Source organism: Eulemur rufifrons, chromosome 19, assembly GCF_041146395.1.
Source record: "Eulemur rufifrons isolate Redbay chromosome 19, OSU_ERuf_1, whole genome shotgun sequence".
Taxonomy (NCBI): Eukaryota; Metazoa; Chordata; class Mammalia; order Primates; family Lemuridae; genus Eulemur; species Eulemur rufifrons.
Genome location: NC_091001.1, coordinates 67,835,778 through 67,855,710, shown reverse-complemented (window position 1 = coordinate 67,855,710; position 19,933 = coordinate 67,835,778). Strand labels below are relative to the sequence as shown.

General features: G+C 34.3%; 1 protein-coding gene across 1 annotated transcript in view; it reads right to left on the bottom strand.

Moving 5' to 3' along the window:
• Positions 1-19,933, bottom strand: part of USP34 (ubiquitin specific peptidase 34) — a 216,415-nt gene that overhangs the window by 87,953 nt on the left and 108,529 nt on the right. Inside the window, exons 22-32 of the mRNA XM_069494805.1 lie at positions 16,644-16,798; positions 14,916-15,029; positions 12,618-12,717; positions 12,313-12,472; positions 9,555-9,681; positions 9,311-9,458; positions 5,700-5,800; positions 5,274-5,483; positions 1,666-1,791; positions 321-443; positions 103-186 (exon numbers count right to left, since the gene is read on the bottom strand). Of these exons, the coding sequence (XP_069350906.1) occupies positions 103-186; positions 321-443; positions 1,666-1,791; positions 5,274-5,483; positions 5,700-5,800; positions 9,311-9,458; positions 9,555-9,681; positions 12,313-12,472; positions 12,618-12,717; positions 14,916-15,029; positions 16,644-16,798 (1,448 nt within the window). The remainder of the gene's footprint in view (positions 1-102; positions 187-320; positions 444-1,665; positions 1,792-5,273; positions 5,484-5,699; positions 5,801-9,310; positions 9,459-9,554; positions 9,682-12,312; positions 12,473-12,617; positions 12,718-14,915; positions 15,030-16,643; positions 16,799-19,933) is intronic.

Below are 19,933 nucleotides of genomic sequence, written 5' to 3'. Positions count from 1 at the left end.
GAGCTAGGCTGATGCCACGGCACTCTAGCCTGGGCAACAGAGTGAGACTCTGTCTCAAATAAATAAATAAATAAATACATTGAAAAATATAGATGATCAAACCTTGCAACTCCAGGAATTTTTACTATTTTCCACTTGATCCTCACTTGAATCATCTGAATCTGGATAAAGATCACTGTAACTTCCCTGTGGGAAAGGCAAAAAAAATAAGTGAGGATGGTGGAGGAAAGTATTATTCCAGAATGAAAAGATAATACATTCTAGGATTTTGCTCCAGAAAGAACACAAACATTTAATGATAATAATGGAAATCCAATTACCGTTGATTCTCTCCTTATTCTTCTGTTAGGTTTTCCCAATGCTTCAATAATTTCCAGAGAATACAATAGCTTGTGGGCACTCTTAATTTTGAGAAGTTCTTTCCAATTAAGTCCATCATTACTCTTAAATTAAAAAAAGAAAAACATAGGTTTCTTACATCAACTTACTAAGGGAATTCCAAAAAGAAAAACCTTAAGGAAACTGACACTATATTAAAAACTCAAACATTACTACCTCGAAACATATTAAAACATAGGAAGACCAATTACATAACTGGCACTAATGGTATGCTTAGAACACCAATTATTCATTTAAATTTTGTTAAAATATTATAAAACCAACAAAATTAATACACAAAGAGCAGCATGGGAAAAAATTATAACTTGTTAACCTTCACAACGGATGAGGCAATTTATATATTCCCAATGGGAGGAAAAAAACCATTGTAGTCTAATTAAATGCATAAACTTCTAAGGATGTTGATGAACTAAATATCTAGTTAATACAGCTACATACTTAAAAATCATATACAAATACATGAATTTAGAAATATTGCTATTCTTCACTTAAATACTTAATTCACACTTAACATGCATCTTTGAAATGCTATTACTAGAGCTACTCTGAGTCATCATTCACCATTTGCTAGAGAACATCATCTTCACTTCTAAGCCACATGAGAGCAGGACCTCCTGAAATCACATGACAGTGGCCCAAATCCTAGATAACCATTAGCATAACATTAAATCTTTGTTTTTCCATTTATCCTGTAGGAGTTCTATTGGAGATCTCCACAAAGAACCCCTTTATTATACAGCTTTAAAAACAATCTTTAATTTTAAAGACTTTACAAAGATATCCAGTACTTAAATGTGTGAAGTGATGCCCCTATGGAAAAATTACTACATATTAAATTTTTTTGCCTCATATTTCCCTAATTCTGTCAGTTGACTTGCATAAGCATCCAAAACAAGCACTGATGATACCTATCATTCCACTGTAAGGTATTTTCTCTAAACATTACTTTTTGGTGCTGAAAACAAAGCAGTATTAAAAACATACCATAAAATGGAATACACAGTATAAAGGCAAATTCCTATTTTCTCCAGGTAATTTTAGAAAATATTCTTGTCTTGCATATAGTCTGTATTATGTTATTCAACCTAACTAAATAAATAAACGAACATTAAAATGAACTGGATCGGCACTTTTCACCTATTGTAAGAGCAAAAAATATATTCAGATTTATTGAGGATATGAGTTAAGTTGCGATCTCATATATTGTCAGTAGGAATATAAACTGGTAACATCCTCCAGGAGAGCAAGAAGATTTTGTGGGCTCACCTGTTCATCTGAGATATTCTGGAATGCCATCAACATGTTAGGACACGTAGGAAGGAGCATCAGTAGCTCCCAAACACGCCTAGACAGATTTTCTGCATGAAGATGAAGTTCTTCACATCTTAAGCTCTACATAAATAAGAACAACTGTTTTATCAAGATAGATCAGGGAAAAAAAAAAACTTTAACTTTTCTGCATAAAAATTATTAATTAAATTTGCTAATATTCTTCAGTCTTATTTTTTTATAAGTGGTAAGTAAAACATCTGTTACATGATACATAAAATTTACTTGAGAAAATAGTTATGTCAAAGTAGTTGTTTTTCAACTTCTTATAAACACTTTTCTAGAACAGCTTTCCTCTAAAGGCTGATCACTTTCCTCAGAAAACTTACCAAACAGAAGTGAAAACATCTGTTTCATGAGGCCATCCAAGTAAATATCAGTAAGATCACTATCTATTTCCGCTTTGCAGGTCACTATTCTAAGCACAACAAAGACTTGATGAATTAAATCTTTGATCTTCCATTTGGGAAGAGAGTATACCTATTTCTCTTACTTTGCTAATCCATATCTTATTTTTCAGGCTAAGATGAGCAGAGATTAAGAGGAAAGCAAGTAATTTTAAAGAACCTACTTTTTTTCCATTATCATCTGTTGAATTTCAACTCAGTATGGTGCTAAGACAACAGTAAGCTAAATAATGTTTCAGAAAGTATATAAGAAATAAGCAAGTTTTTTCTTTAAAGTGCCACCCTAAGAGGTAAAAACAGCAATGGCTAAAATAGACAGCTTTGGTATTTTCCAGAGTATTAATGTATTATTATACTACCATTGCTGCTGTCACAGTGATTCTTTGGCACAATGTGGTTTAAGAGATGCCAAAGGAATATTTTGTAAGCCTACAAAAAATAACTTATTTCTTTTGGTATAACATTATAAAGCTAGTATACTTTGAAGGTAAGGGAATCTCAGACAAAGTTTCAAGGTAAACTTGGCCTTTCACAACCCTGATGAAGAGAGAGAGGCAGCCCCTGAGTAGAAATTCTAATTTCTTTTAGAAAAGGGCACTGAGAGCTCCTCAATAAAGTATAATTCATTCCTTTAAAAAAAAAAAAATTGGAAAAAAAAAAAAAAGACTGAACTCTGAACAACAAAGGATTGTAAGGAAGAAAAAAATCTTCTCAAGTGTGCATGACTATGTTGTATTATGACTGAAAGGACCATGGGACATACACAGTAAAGTCCTTTATTTTTACTTCTTTTGTAACCCTCATCAGGGACAAATCCGTCTGTTCAAAGCATTCCTACATCAACTGTAGTATACCTGCTACAAACAAGATTCAATAAAGTATCTGCTAAAACAATACAATGCTTTCCCTCTGGTTTAGAGCCATCACTCAGACTAATACAATGGCCTATGAACTGGTCCTCTTACCTTTGATCTTTGTTTTCTCTAATACATCCTCCAAACTAACACCTAAACACCTAATGCTTTTCTTCACTCTTATCAGTAGATGGGCTCGATTTTAACAACCCCCTCTTTGCAAAAACCTTCGGCAAATTTTTGTCCTCCCTCCATATCCCCATAATACACTGCAGAGAATACTAGCACACTCCTGGAGCACTGAGTAATTCTATTATCTTTCTCTCATTTAAACTGCCTATACAGTCTTGACATGAAACAAAAGGTCTGTAAATATTTGTGGCATGAAATAAAAGAAGTGAGGAAAAAGAGGGTCACGGGCACCTATTATTGATTATTCTGCTTGAACAAAATGGAAGTTTCCTGAGAATTTAAGAATGTGGCACAAGAGAAACTAGAGTACGAGGAGCAGAAGCTCAATAGCAGCCACTACTGCATACATGTGATCAAACACACCATGGCAACATGGGAAGAAGTTACCCAACATTCTTTGGGAAGAAAGAAAAGAACAGTAGCCTAATATAGGGAAAACTATCAAAGCACCACCATTTTATTTGCTACTCAATCTCAAAATTGTGATTCACTGGATAAGATATACAAATACATGATAAGATATTAGGACAATATATCCTATTTTTCTTTTTTTTGAGACAGAGTCTCACTCTGTTGCCCGGGCTAGAGTGCTGTGGCATCAGCCTAGCTCACAGCAACCTCAAACTCCTGGGCTCAAGCAATTCTCCTGCCTCAGCCTCCCGAGTAGCTGGGACTACAGGCATGCGCCACCATGTCCGGCTAATTTTTTCTATGTATTTTTAGTTGTCCAGCTAATTTATTTCTATTTTTAGTAGAGACGGGGTCTCACTCTTGCTCAGGCTGGTCTCAGACTCCAGAGCTCAAACAATCTGCCCGCCTCGGCCTCCCAGAGTGCTAAGATTACAGGTGTGAGCCACCACGCCCGGCCTTAAAGGCATTTTTTATAAAAAGTCCATAGGTTGCAAATGACTCCTTTAGGAGATCTCGTATACATTCTTGACTTTAAATACCATCTTTCTAGTGATAACTCACAAACTTGCTTTTCCAGACCAAAGCTTTTCTCTCAGCTCCAACTTATACATCCAAGTAATTGATGTCCTTCAGGCATCCATCCTTCTTCATCTTAAATGGAATCCACCCAGTTGCTAAAGCCAAAAACCTAGTGCCATCTCTATGTCTTCCTTCTTTTTGAACCCTCTTCATTCACCACTCCTAAAACCCAGTTCACCACCAAGTGATATAGTTTCAACCTGCTGTCCACTTAATTTATTTCCACTGCCACCATTCTATTCCAGGGCACTATCAACGCCTTCCTAGATTAGTGCCATTAGGTTCTTTACTGCCTTTGTTACTTTTCTCAATCAAACCTATTATGTATAAAACAAAAATCAGTATATGTATATACCCCTCTGTTTAAAATCCTTTAATGCCGCCCACTTTACTTTGAGTAAAATGGAAACAACTCACAATGACCCTTAAGGCTTACATTATTTCTCTCTGCCTACCTTTTCAATTTCATTCCTCATTCTACTCTCACCACCTCCTCCAATATTCCATTTATATCTCTCTAAGAATTCCTGTGCCTGCCTAACTTCTTATATCAAGGGCTTCAGAATCAGATTACTTTATCTAGACAACTCCTTAAGTTCTTCATTTAATTGGCTTTTCATCCTTCCAGCTCAGATAATACTCTCCCCCTCAGAGAAACCATTCCAGACCAAATGATATACAAATGTGTCTTCATCCACCTAAAAAATGGTGGATCATCAGTAATGATGTAATGTTTCAGTTTTAGCACCTATCTCTATCTGAAAGTACTTATATATTAGTTTACTTGAAACTATCTGTTAGGCATGTTGATTACCCGACTCTCTCACTGGATTCAATGAAGGCTAAAACTATGCCTATTCTGATTACCCTTGCAAAACAATACTTTGATGAAAACAATATGCCTAGATCATATTAGGCACTTAAAGAGCTCATGAATAAATGGGTTCGAAAGTTTTACTGATCTTAAGAGATTACTGAGAAAATTTAATTTTACTAAATATATTTTATAACATTTTATAATCTATAATTTTATTAAAATCATTATATCCTCTCAACAGAAAGACAAAACAAGATTTGTGAAAATGAAATCTAATATAGTCACCTCACTATCATCCACTGCCACTTTTCCTGAGGGTGGTTTAAATGATGCAAGCATCTCTAATAAATCAAAAAGAGTAGTTAAATGAGGTTCTTGTAAAAGCAAAAGCATTGGAATGTTGTCCTTTTGAGGGGGTGGCAGGCAAGATGCTGGCAGCTGAACACCTTCCCCTTTCCGTTCTCTCCTTGGTGCACCCAAAGATACAAATACCATCTATAAAAATAGAAGAAATAGGAAAAAATAAACAAAAAATTCACATGTATCAAATTTTTGGTTTAATAAAACAATAAATCTGAAGTATAAAATGACTTACAATTTTAATATAACAAAAGTAACAGGAGTTGTTTTTAAACCAGACCTTTGACTATTCAACTGTTATCTACATAGCCAACAGACAATTAAAACCCAAACCACATTTTATATACTTACCTGCATATCCTTAAAACCAAGTTCATGAAGTGCCTTTTCATCATAATCTGTTGTTAACTCATGTCCAGATGAAATCATCCTGACAGGTCCCATGAGGCCTCCTTGAAAACAGCAGAAAATGAAAGTGCACTTTTTTAATAACACTTATTTGCTGACAAGAAAACACTGGTATAGCAATTAAGTCCACTATATGTTAAGCTTAAATATAAATTCTTGAGAGAAATGAAGAAAGTACTAAGCATGCATCCTGCATATTTTCTGTTGTCTTAGGCAGTAAAAATTGTAAGAAAGTTCTCTCTTAGCACCAGTCTCACTAGATCAAATCCCACTTGCTTAGCAATATAAAACATAAGTTAAAAATGCTACAAGAGGCCAGGCACGGTGGTTCACACCTGTAATCCAAGCACTTTGGGAGGCAGAGGCAGGAGGATCACCTGAGGCCAGGAAGTTGAGACCAGAATGAGCAACATAGTGAGACCCTATCTCTACAAAAAATTAAAAAATTAGCTGGGCATTGTGGCTTATGCCTATAGTCCCAGCTACTTGGAAGGCTGAGGCAGGAGGATCATTTCAGCCCAGGAGTTCAACAGAGAGAGACCCATCTTAAAAAAAAAAAAAAAAAAAAAAAAAAAGCTACAGGAGCTTTCTTAGAACCTACTGCATTTACTGCATTTCCCCCAGCAATGTGTGCAGAGGAATCAGATTTTTATGCCTCAGTTGCACAAGAAACTAGCATGTATTTATAATCACTCAGTTCTCTTTCCCTAGTTATTATCCAACAAAACAAAACAGTGCTATAGAGTAGAAAACAAACAAACAAAAAATCTGACATGGTAAAAAAAAATGACCTACAACCCCCTAGATCTATGGTAAATTCAACAAACTCAACAGATTGAGGCAATTTAATTCTCAATTCGGAACGTCCCTTTTCCTGTCTAAACCTGCATCTTCATTTCCCGCCTTTTTCCCTACCTCACTAACTATGCTTTAGCCACCCAGCCTCACTTTTTCTTGAACACATTCAAATTGAACAAGTCATACGTTAATATGTAACTATTTCTCAGTTATCCACTCTATATTATTTACCTAACAATTCTCTCACCAAAATCATATTTATTATAGTTTTAAATGTTTAATAGCTAGTACAGAAATTCCTCTATTCTCTTCTTGGGTTTTCCTCCCCAGAACTTCTAATACTGCTTAGTTTATTCATGCAGATAACTTCAGAATAATTTCATCAAATTTTAAACAACAATCAATATATTGAGATTTTAGGTTAAAAATCTCCTTGATATCTCTACAATATTTAGTAGAGACATGCTAGGTATCTCCATTTATTCAGTTGTTCATTTACCTCAAAAAGTGTTATTCTCATATTTCACAAAGACCTCACATGCAGATTACCTTTATGTTTTTTTAACTGCTATTATGCACTTTACTTTAGTGTCCTATTTATATTACCCACTAATTATAATTAATCTCTTCCAGTATCTATATCTATACTTTATTTGTTTTATTCAAATCGTTTTGTACAATACAAAACTAGAAGAAATGTGAGTGCTCGTAAGGCAGAGCGTTCATGTTAAGAAAAACTCTGGCTACTGAATAGACAAAAACTCTGTATTAAACTTTAATTGGTACATTTTTATTAAATGTTTATTTTTACTCACTAAAATAAATACAATATGGTTATTAAAATCTTTGCAATAGTAAGATAAAACACCCTTATTCATGAGAGACTGCTAAGATAATATGGAGTGATTTGCTTCCTAGTTTGCTAGATACTTTAACATGACTATTCCGAAGGAGAACCGAGATGTCCAGTAGTTTATTTAGGATTTTGGCCCCTATTTTATGTGAAACAGGCCTATAGTTTGTGTATATGACATGTGCTATGGCTTGAATATTTTTGTCCCCCAAAATTTGTATACTGAATCCTAACCACCAAAATGATCATATTTGGAAGTGGGGCCTTTGGGAGGTTAGTAGGTCATGAAGGCAGAGCTGCTTCAATGGGATTGGTACTCTTATAAAAGAGGAGCAAAAGAGCTTGCTTGCCCTTTCTACCAGGTGAAGACACAGCAAGGATGCACCATCTATGAGGAAGCAGCCTGTCACTAAACACGGAATCTGCTGGCACCTTAATCTTGGATTTCAGAGCCTCCAGACTATGAGAAATGAATTTCTGTTATTTATAAGCTACAGTTTATGGCATTTTGTTATAGCAACCTGGACAGACAATGACAACATGTTAACATTGATTATAATGACTGGACTGGAGTTTACAATAAATTGAGCCATTTTCTATCTTTTATTACTTTTGAGAAGATCTTTTTTGTTTTGGATTTTTTGGGTTTTTTTTTTTTTTTGCCTTGCTCTGTTTCCCTGGCTAGAGTGCAGTGGTGTCATCATAGTTCACTGCAACCTCAAACTCCTGGGCTCAGGTGATCATCCTGCCTCAGCCTCCTGAGTAGCTGGGACTATAGGCACACCCGCGACAATGCCTGCTGGCTAATTTTTCTATTTTTAGTAGAGAAGAGGTCTCACTCTTGCTCAGGCTGGTCTCCAACTTCTGAGCTCAAGCAATCCTTCCACCTCGGCCTCCGAGAGTGCTAGGATTTTATAGGTATGAGCCATGATGCCAGGCCCTGAGATGATGTTTTTTAACATAAGAACTACTCATTCCTTAACAGTTCTAGAAAGAATTACTACCTTTTAAAAAATTAAAATCTTAATGTAGTAAATGTTTCAAAACAAAAAACTTAGATCTGAAATCTTAAAAGCTCTTGGGGTATGACTGAATATCGCCCATCTAATGTTTACCCTCTGAAACTGCAATAAAATAAATTTTAAAAATTTTATATACATAAACTGACAAGGAAAAAAAAGGAAGAGATCATACCAACAAAGTTTGCAAGATGGAAACCAAATGAATTTGTGGTGACTATCAAGCCTCAAAAAACATAAATCCCAATCAAAGGCAAACTCCTAATCTATAACCTGTTTAATACTGATTTGGCACAAGAGAAAATCAACACCTAACCCCCACAAGAAAAAGGAAGGAAGGAAAGAAAGAAAGGAAGGAAGGAAGGAAAAGAAAAGGAAAGGAATAATGCCTCAGTACTCTGTGAGACATTAACAGACTAAGAACACCTAATTATAGGCCAAGAAATAAAAAGGATGAGGGAAGAAGGAAAAGGAAAAAAAAAAAAAATCAAAGAAATATATAATTGTTAACCTTTTCCACATTTGATAAATGTGACGTATACAGCTCATTTAGGTCATGCAGCCTGCCTCTGCTCTTATAAATAAATTAATGCTATTATAAAAGGGTTTGACAGAGGGAGATTGTTCCTTTTTGCCCTTCTACCTTCTGCCATGTGAGGAGCCAGCATTCAACATGTTATGTTAAAAACAGAGAGCAGCCCGCAATAAATGCCAGAGCCTTGATTTTAGACTTTCCGGACTTCAGAACTGTGAGAAATAAACTTCTGTTCTTTATAAATTACCCAGTCTATGGTATTCTGGTATTCAGCAGCACAAGATGAACTACGATAGATGCTATACTACAGAATCTTTAAAAAAATAAAAATTTCAACTGTTGAACTTACCAGGAAACTCTCCTTTTCGGCTGCTTTGACCAAACTCCTGAAGCTGAGCTTGTTGATTTAATTGTTCTTTCTGTAAATTTTCATACCAATGAGTTACTTCAGCCCTAAGATCTGCTACCTGGTCACTAGGATACATTTCAATAGTCATCTGAAATATGAGATGCAACCAATTTAAAAATACAAAAAGAACAGATATTTGAACTGGGAAATGTTATCAATTTGGAAATTAAAACCAGGTAACTACCTTGTCAGGAAGTCCAGCTGGCTGACATACAACCCTTAGCGGTAGAGACTGTTTGTCACTCAGTGCTTTCAAATGACTACTAATACCAGTGCCTTCAATTTGCCACTGTCTAAGATGATATGCAAACCTAAAACACAACAAAAACAACACAGAAAGGATACCATTTTAACGATAGTTTTTAACATTTTACAAACCAAAAAGGTCCACAGGAAGTTCTAGAACATTGCAATTTATTCTGCAACAATAAATTTAAGCTTAGATTCATCATACTGAATCAAACTTAAATGCTTAAATATAGCTAAGAGCTCTTAACAAAATAGCCACGAAGAGAAATTACTGGGGGAAAAACAAATCTCATAAAGAATAGTTTTCTAAACGGAGGAGATAGGAATAGGAGAAGGAAGAAAAATTCAAAAAATAAACTAATCTAGTAAATGAAATAACAAGCTATCATTCTTACATTCAGAAAAAGAAAAGGCCTATTAAGTATTTTCCAAAAACAGAAACATATTCTAGTAAATATGCTGACCAGCCTAACAGAATTTAAGAGTTGATTTCAGCACTACTAAAATTATAAAGTGAATTACAAAAATTATATCTCAAAGGAAAAAGGCATCTAGCATAACACTAACTAAACACCTGTCAATTTTCTAACTTATTTTCAGTTGTGGAAGACAGGATCCAGGATACCTGACTCTAGTTAAGAAAAAAATTATCAATGTCTATAACTAATCAGCAATTCTGGAATAGAAGGAGGAAAAGCAAGGAAATGAAGGGAACTTGTCTCATTTCCTAGAAGTGATTCAATGTCTAGCTTCTATGACTGAACAAAAGAGTAAGCTTACAATAACATATTCTATCATGTATTTTAAGATCAGGGTTTCTCAACCACAGCACTATTGACATTTTAAGCTCAATAATTTGTTATCAGGAGGTAGTGAAGTAAAAGTGGAGGAGGCTATATCTCATGCACTACAGGATGTCTAGCAGCATCCCACCAGATGTCAGTAGGACCCCAACCCCTACAATCCTATGAAAACCAAAAATGTCTACAGACATGACCCACTGTCTGAGAACTACTATTTAACATAATAACTTTATCTCTTTTTAAAAACAAAACCCCTTGAAGACATTATTTACTCTCTTAATGTAAGGAATACATAAAGACAATTTAGTAGCACTAAGCACACCAAGTATTTGATACAGTAACGGACAAAATCTTCATGAAAATACCTAAATTTTTTAAAGCTACTGCTTCGGTTTTGAATATCCAATTTTATCTATTTCCTTTCTCTTCCAGTGGCTCACAAAATGCATATTTACATAAATCCCTTAACATCAACTTTGTGCATAAAACATGAACAAATGCAAAGATTTATACAAAGGACATGACAAATTTTTTTCATGAGTGAATTATTATAGAACAAAATTTGTACACCTGAGGAGAGATTTTTGGACTTAAATTTATTAAACTTATAAAAAGCACTACTGAACTCTCAGAAACTAATATATTTTTAAAGACCTTTTAAATAAGTATTTATTTTAAAAGACACTGATGATGTTGTGCAAGGACTATGGTTTGAACCAACAAACCCTTTTGGGTTTGTTGTTTGTAGACCCTGCAGCATAGAAAAAATTTTGGAAGAACAGGTTATCATTAATAGTAACTATTTCTGATAGGAAGAAAACAATTACAGGAGACTTTTTTTCTGTATAATATCTTAGTGTAATATCTGAATTTTATAATGAATATGTATTGACTTTTTTATTCATTTGAGTAAGACACACCACCACATTTGCTTACATTTTATTCTTATTTTTTAACATGGTAAAAGTTACAAGGCGATATGAAGTTTCTGCGCAAAAAACTCACGAGTTGCCTTACACATTCATTAAAAACAAAGGAATTACAATTTCCACAAATTGCAATCATAATTGAAATAAAGAATTTGTGCTTGTTCAAATGTTTCAAATCAAGAAACCATGTTTTTTATAAGGAACGTGTAGAATATCCTTATTATTCAACATTTCCTGATATTCAAAATAAAAATGTCAATAAATAGCAATTGTATGACTTTTCAATACCAAACTAAGATCTGAGGTTGAAAGTTATTAATTTTAACAGTTTTTTCAACACAGTTCTTAGTACTTTTACATTTGCTCATAGTTAGTGATTTTTAGTAAACAAAATTTCTTAATTAAAACTACCTACTCACCTTTCATTTCGGTCGATATATTCATAAATGTTAATTTGCTTTATTTCTGTATTACACAGGTTATGTCTAAATTAATTATACAGATATTCATTAACAGAATTTTTGGTCATGTTTCCATGGTAAATGGAAATTCAAAATTAAAATACTGTCTCCTAGTCCAGGAAGAAAAAAAAAACAGCAAATGAAACAAATGACTCAACTTGATTCAACTATGAGTGATTTGATGTTCTTGGTAAGAGTTTCAGTGAAACTTTTTTAGCAGTGGTGTAATGCCTTTTGAATCACAATTAATACTTTCTTAGAGATGGAATTCTATCTAGAGACTCATTCATGCATATTTGCTGCCTTAGACTCTGATGATTTTTAAAGCTGTGCAACGTTTATCAGGAACCTATATTGCCTAATCCACGGCGAAATGGTATGTATTCTGAATAAAAATTACTTCTATTACTGACCCTTCACTTTTGATAAATTATGCTTTTAGATATGTCAGCAATAAAAAGAATGAAATTCATTATAATTGTGTGATATAAAAAAATTACCTTCTCCTAAATGCTTCCAGGTGTGTCTTCAGCATAAGGAGTCCTCTTTCTATAACTGTGAGACTCGCTTGTGATTCCTGTTCAAGACTGCTAGAAGCTATCATAAGACTCTCCATGCACTTACTAATAAATTCTTGTTCCTTCTCCAAACCCGTTTTACCTGAAAGCCAAATGTTTAGATATGTATATTAGCCTTATATTCTTGTTTAGCGTTTAATATATCAAATAAAATAAAATAAACTGTAGTTTAACAAAATATCTTCACATAAAACGTTACCTATTACACAATATTTCAAATCACTCACCATTAATATAGTAGGAGTTAATATACTGAATAGCTGCTCGACTGACATCACCAGACTGAGCTCTTAAAGCAATGCCCCAAAATTGGTCCATTCCACACAGCTAAGGAAGAAAAAAATGTATCTCTAAATTGTATTGTGAAACGATGTACCTGATCAGACTAAAGTACAAAACTTAAAAATCATACAATACCAAAGAGTTTTAATGTCTGATAAAGTATTAAAAAGGCAATTTCTATTATTTAGCTATTAAATAATAAAAATGATAAAAGCTTTGAAAATTTACTCAGTTAATGAAATACACCTGTATTGGGTCTAAAAAATACTTATTACTAAAGCAGCTAACAATATATACATGGTTAACTAAAAAGTTGTGACTACACAGGAGGAAAAACTCAAGTCCCTAAAATAGACTACAAAGGAATAAAACCCACACATATATAGTAATTAGCACAATGCTTCAATGCTTCCATCCAGCTAACACTGATAAAGCCACTGCTTTTGTGTATTCACAGAAACTTAAAAAGATATGCTAACCCAAGTTCTTACTCAAATTTATGATGTTAACTATGAGATGACAAAGAGAATGTTTTCATTAAAAACTATAGAAAAAGTGGTGAGTGAAAACTCCCAAAAGCTGGGCAGGGTGAAGAAACATACCCTTCCAATAGGTGACTGAACAGCATTAGTGCTAATATCATCTACTTAAAAAGCAGTGTCATCTCATAATTAGAGCATGACTACTTCTTTGATAAATTAAATCTGTTGGGTTGTCCAAAATTACCAAATTGAAACTTAGGACTAAAAATTTTTTTAAAAACCTATTTAGACTAGAAAATATGGTAGTAGGAAGATAGCATAAAAGCATTCAAGATACAATTAAAATTATTCTTTTTTATACTCATGACATGTAAAAACATAATTTAAATTCTTTTTTTTCTTCCTTTTTTATTTAAAAAAAAAAAAAAAAGACAAGGTCTTGCTCTGTTGCCCAAGCTCCATACCAAGCTGGAATGCAGTGGTACAACCACAGCTCACTACAAACCTCCAACTCCTGGGTTCAAGTGATCCTCCTGCCTCAGTTTACTGAGTAGCCGGGACTACAGGCACACACCACCATGCTGGGCTGATTTTTTAAAAATTTTTTGTAGAGATAGGGTCTCACTATGTTGCTTAGGCTGGTCTTGAATCTCTGGCCTCAAGCGATCCTCACACCTTGGTTTCCCAAAGCGCTGGGATTATAGGCCAGCCACATCCAACCTAAATTATTCTATATTACAGAGATTTACATCAGTTTTCTCTACCTTTCTCCTCCTAACACAAATTTCTGAAGAAAATTATGAAAAATATGAATGGATACTACATAAATCAAAGCTACTATTAATTAACTAAATGTCCAAAGAGGAAGACTTTCAAGTAACAGTTTCTGTGTTAGGAGAGTCCAGGGATAACGCATTCAACAATATCTAGCAGCCACCCAGGCAAATATAACTCTACGCCAAATATAAGAATAGCAATTTGTGAGAGTGTTCAGAGCAGATTCTATTTCCAGAAGAGAGGTTACTAAGAATTCTGCAGTTAAATTGCCCAGGAGCAACTAAAACCTTGGCTAGGCCGGGCACGGTGGCTCACGCCTGTAATCCTAGCACTCTGGGAGGCCGAGGCGGGTGGATCGCTCAAGGTCAGGAGTTCGAGACCAGCGCTGAGCGAGACCCCGTCTCTACTAAAAATAGAAAGACATTATATGGACAACTAAAAATCTATATAGAAAAAATTAGCCGGGCATAGTGGCGCATGCCTGTAGTCCCAGCTACTCGGGAGGCTGAGGCAGTAGGATCGCTTAAGCCGAGGAGTCTGAGGTTCTTGTGAGCTAAGCTGACGCCACGGCACTCACTCTAGCCTGGGCAACAAAGTGAGACTCTGTCTCAACAAAAAATAAATAAATAAATAAAACCGTGGCCACACCAAATGGCATAAAAATAAGATTTGAGATAAATCAACCTTCTATGTGACATAAAACACTTGTATTACCTAGGAACTTCTAGGAGACTAAAGGAACACTCTGATGGCCTCTTCTTTATAAATCAAGAACCACGTAATAGGTTTTCATTAAGCACAACCAAAGTCATCCTTGGTAATGAAAAATCACCAAATTTGCTTTATATTACTTTTTAGCACCAAAGAATAAGACTCTATTTCAGAGTTAGTAAATTTCATGCTTTGCAGAAAGATAATCTGGTAATCTAATTTGAGGAATAAAAGGAATATTCTATAAGGTATAAAGTAAGTCTAAATCCATACCTCAGAGTTTGAACCACCATCATAGGCACTGGTAGCCAATCGAGCCAAGTTACAGAGATGCTGAAACAGGTTTAAACCAGTCATGCTAATTGTTTCGGGTTTTAGCTGGGGCATCTAGGAAAAAAAATTTAAAGCTAGTTTAATCTGATAATTAACCGATTTTTTTTAGATTTACATAAACAAATTTAATATTACTGAAAACATTACAGAAGAAAAATATCAGTTTAGATTTTTAGTAAAAATACTTTAAAAATCAAAATAGATAATTCAATGAAAATTTTTTTCAGGTAACAACTGAAGAAGACATTGGTACTTTGAGGTGGGAGTCTGCCAACCTCCTCATTTGCCAGCAAATTAATAAATTCCTCTTTCCTTCTCCCAAAAAAACAAACAAACAAACAAAAAAACCACAAACAAAAACAAAAACACCACAAAAAAACTGAACCTGCCTAATATGTGTTTCAACTTTCAAGATGTACACAGACCCAAATCAGAGGAAATAAATAAAAACATTCTATCATCCATTGTATACCTATACCATATACATTTATGAGATATATAGCTACAAGTATAGTTTGTGTTAAAGTCAGGGCTTGAAATTTAAGATAGCTGAAGTTCTATTTGTAGCTTTGTTTTGGATCTATTAAGTGATTTAGTTTATATGTACTAAAACTCATTTATATTAATATATTTAATTCCATCATGGAGCTAAAGTGAGAGCTTGCAGAGAGGCTTCATAACCTCACAAATAAACATGAAAATAATAAAAATCTACTGCTTTATTTTCCTTGAGTTTAAAAGTTCAAATGAGAACACCACCTAAACCAACTGTGGCATCTAGTAAAGGAGAACAAATAGTGAAACATCTTTATTACTATTAATAATGCTTCTTCTTCTTTTTTTTTTTTTGAGACATAGTCTCACTCTGTTGCCCGGGCTAGAGTGCCGTGGCATCAGCCTAGCTCACAGCAACCTCAAACTCCTGGGCTCAAGCAATCCTTCTGCCTCAGCCTCCCGAGTAGCTGGGACTACAGGCATGTGCCACCATGCCTGGCTAATTTTTTCTATATATATTTTTAGTTGGCCAGATAACTTCTTTCTATTTTTAGTAGAGACAGGGTCTCGCTCTTGCTCAGGCTGGTACCGAACTCCTGACCTTGAGCAATCCACCCGCCTCGGCCTCTCAGAGTGCTAGGATTACAGGCGTGAGCCACCGCACCCGGCCAATAATGCTTCTTGATATGCCTTTCCAGGGATCTATAAATCTGGAGATTAGCTTATACTTGACTGAACTGTAGCCATTCTAAGGAAGAGTCACAGAATACAGCTCTACGCTTGTAGGTGTTAGCACCATCCCTATTAATTAGACTACATAATGTTATTAACAATTTCAAAAGAAAACACCAAAAAAACTTACCACATTTGTAATTAGTACTGCCCTAAGTCTTATTCTAATTATTAAGTACTTTAGCTAAGAAATAGAACATTTTTATAAATATAAACTAAGTCTTCATTTATATATACACACTGTAAAAGACAAAATTATAGTAATATCTGAATGACAAAAAAACTGTATTAGGACTGCCAAAAATCAGTACATTTGTCTACTTTAATAAACACTGTGTCAAAAAAGAAAAATAAAGAACGTTATAAAGATCATATACAAAGAGATAAAAAGAAAATATGGAAAAACAATATAACAGTAACACTGTCAGGAAATAAAATTACCTTCTCCAGGAAAAGATGTTTGTAGGTTTCCATTCCCATAGCATGTTGATCTTTACTTCGAACTTGATTTAAAAACCAATGGAGTGCATCATCATAACACTCAGAATCTTCTACTAAACAATGCCATAAAATGTCGACTTGCTCTAAACTTAACCCTAGATAAAAATTACAAATTTTATACTTTATTAACTCTGAACAAACAATTACATATCTTCTTTTAGGTGTATGTATGTCCATGCATGTATGTACAATAAGTCCTCACTTAAATTCATTGAAATAGGTCCTTGGAAACTGGGACTCTAAGTGAAACGACAGGTAACAAAACAAATTTTACCACATGTTAATTAATATAAACAAGAGTTAAATTCCTATGGCATATTTCCAGTCACAAGAATAACAAACTTCTAAATAAGGCCCCAAAACACATCTAATATTAAATATTGAAAGAAATGTGAGCTAGACATACATTTAAGAAAGATGAATTAAAAAAAGATAATAATTTCCCCAATGTTTGAATTGGTAAATTTAGTGAGTGATGTGTTGGTAGTGGTGGTGGGTTAAATCAAGGAATAAATGTTTATAAAGTGAGCCTCCTACCACCACGTAGTTCAAAAATAAACAATAAAAAATATGACAGACCACTGAGCTCTTCCATATCACATTTATTGCCATGTATCTGTATAATTATCATAGGCTTTATGAATTTTTATTTTATAATAACTATTCATTCATTCATTCTCCAGCCCACTTATTTCAGTTCAGGGTCTCAAGTGGCTGGAGACTATCCTGGCAGCTCAGTGCATAAGAAGGAACAAACACCACCCCAGTGTAGGGCATACTCAAACACACCCCCACATTCACTCACTCACACTGAGACCATTTAGACATGCCAGTGAACCTAACAGGCACATCTTGGGGATGTAGAAGGCACTGGAGCACCCAGAGAAAACCCATGCAGACAAGGGGAAAATGTATAAACATTCTCCACAGTGGCTCAGGCCAGGAATCAATTTTTTTCTCATCAATGTTATAACAAAATGATGTTATTTAAGGACCTACTGCACCTTATTAATTTACATAAAATATGTAGACATATTTACTATCTCAATAACAATTCTTTATGCCCTGTTTCGAAAACTTTGAATAGTGGTACACTTAACATTTTAGCCCTAGATGAATGTACTAGAAGCACCAATATAGCTCCAGAAATATTGCATTTTATAAAAAATATTGTATAAGAAATTTCACATAATTTATGCTTTCAAAATGTAGTTAAAATATAACCCATATATAAATCACCTTAAAGACACAACTTACAAAGTATTCTAGAGGAGCCATTTGGTATGGTAAATCATTCTCCCTAAAATATTAACATATTTGCATTAAAGTAAAAATGAATGGAGGTAACCCTAAAAATTGAGAATTAGTTCTGAAGTCTGAGGATTACAAACAGAGCAGATACCATTTTCAAAGCTCATTCTCTGTATAAAGGAGATAAATAATGAATAAGCATTATTTCTGTAAGCTATGAAAAAAGGAATCCTTACGCTAAACACAGTAGAAGGGAGCTATCTGCCTGAAACAGACAACAACACATCAGTGGATACAATTAGCTGAGGAGCCAGATCAATGAGATAAAACCTGTACTGTACTCTGACCGAAGTATTAAAGGATTCTCAAGTGTGGCAAAAAAACAAATGAAGAACTATTCACAATGAAAAAGAATGCTTTATAGAAATTTACAAGTCTGAACATGGATAAATGAGATAATCCAAAAGGTTAGAACGAAAGCTTCACAGGGATTTCTGAAGTATGTCATAAAGGGTTCCAAAGCCTAGCATGGTTCCCCAGAATGAGAAGGGACATGAAGGCATGGTATAATCACAAGAAACCTCTCTTTTTATTGGGAAAAGTAGATGAGATACTAGAATATAGAAAAATGCCTCTGAAAATATTCATCTAGTAGTAATATCAGTCTAAAGAGTTTTACCAGAAAAAAAGTATCCTATCAGTTTCTCACAGAAAACAGTTAATGTGTAGATTATTTGCTCTAACAACTTGTGCCTCTAGAAGCGAACATAAACTAGAAACAACCTTTAGTAAATATTAAATTTAAACACATTAAGTAATCAAGAAGAGCAAGATGAATGGAGAAAACAGTAAGAGTCATCAAAAAGAGTATCCAAGTTAATTATAGTCAACTATATAATAAAACAGAAGTACATTCATAATTGGCTGAATCACCTACCACATTCAACAGGCAACATATAAGCTTTTGCTATTCTAAATTTTTAAAAGACTGTAGTTATTAGTATATTGAAAATCAGTACTGTCATATAGTGGATGCAACTACCTGTAACTCTGGAGTAACCACATTACAGATGACAAGAACTGTGCCAATAAGAGAAGTATAACCATGAAATGGGAAAACTGAAGTTTTCAATTTGATACTATCTGGACTATTATAAACCCATACACAAAAATCTACACTATGTAAAATAAAACAAACATGAAACTTACTGGTCATATTATTTATGCTGACAGTATTTGTTTTAGTTTGACTTCTCCCTGTAGATTGGTTTTGGTATATTTTACATTATTTATTTCTTACATGTTATCAGTCATAATGGTTCAGTAAGTGACCTACTAACATGAAACAGAAGATTCCTATCAAAAATAGGTAGCTTATTTTTGAAATCTGTTGGTATCACAATGTTAGTGGCATTTATTACAAATAGCCTGAACAGGAAGAAAAAATTATAGACTTAGTAAGATAAACATGATGTATCTCAAGCATAGCTAGAAACTTGAAAGAGTTATGAGGCTACCTCTCAGGCTGGCGAGACACCTGTCAGTTTGACTATGTTATCCACAGCTAAAGAAAGAGTGTCCTTATAACAACTGAGGTTTGTTTGACATGGACACAGAAAAAAAGAGAATAGAGAGTGAAAGATAACACTGTCAGTATGGCAAGAGAAAAGGAGCTTTGGCCAACAGAATTCAAGCTTGCTCTTCTCTTGTGAGAACATCTAGCATTGGATGTGGTTCATATTCTGAATACAGCAGACCAATCATTCCTTTTTACATAATTAACCATCAATGAAATAGTTTTAAATTAAACTAAATAAAACTAGGATCTCTCAATATCTCTACCACCTGTGAAGCCAAGCAATTTTTAACAGATTAGCCCTGGGCTGGGAGCAGTGGATCACCCCTATAATCCTACCACTTTGGGAGGCAGGGCGCAAGTATTGTTTCAGCCCAGGAGTTCAAGACCAGCCTGGGCAACA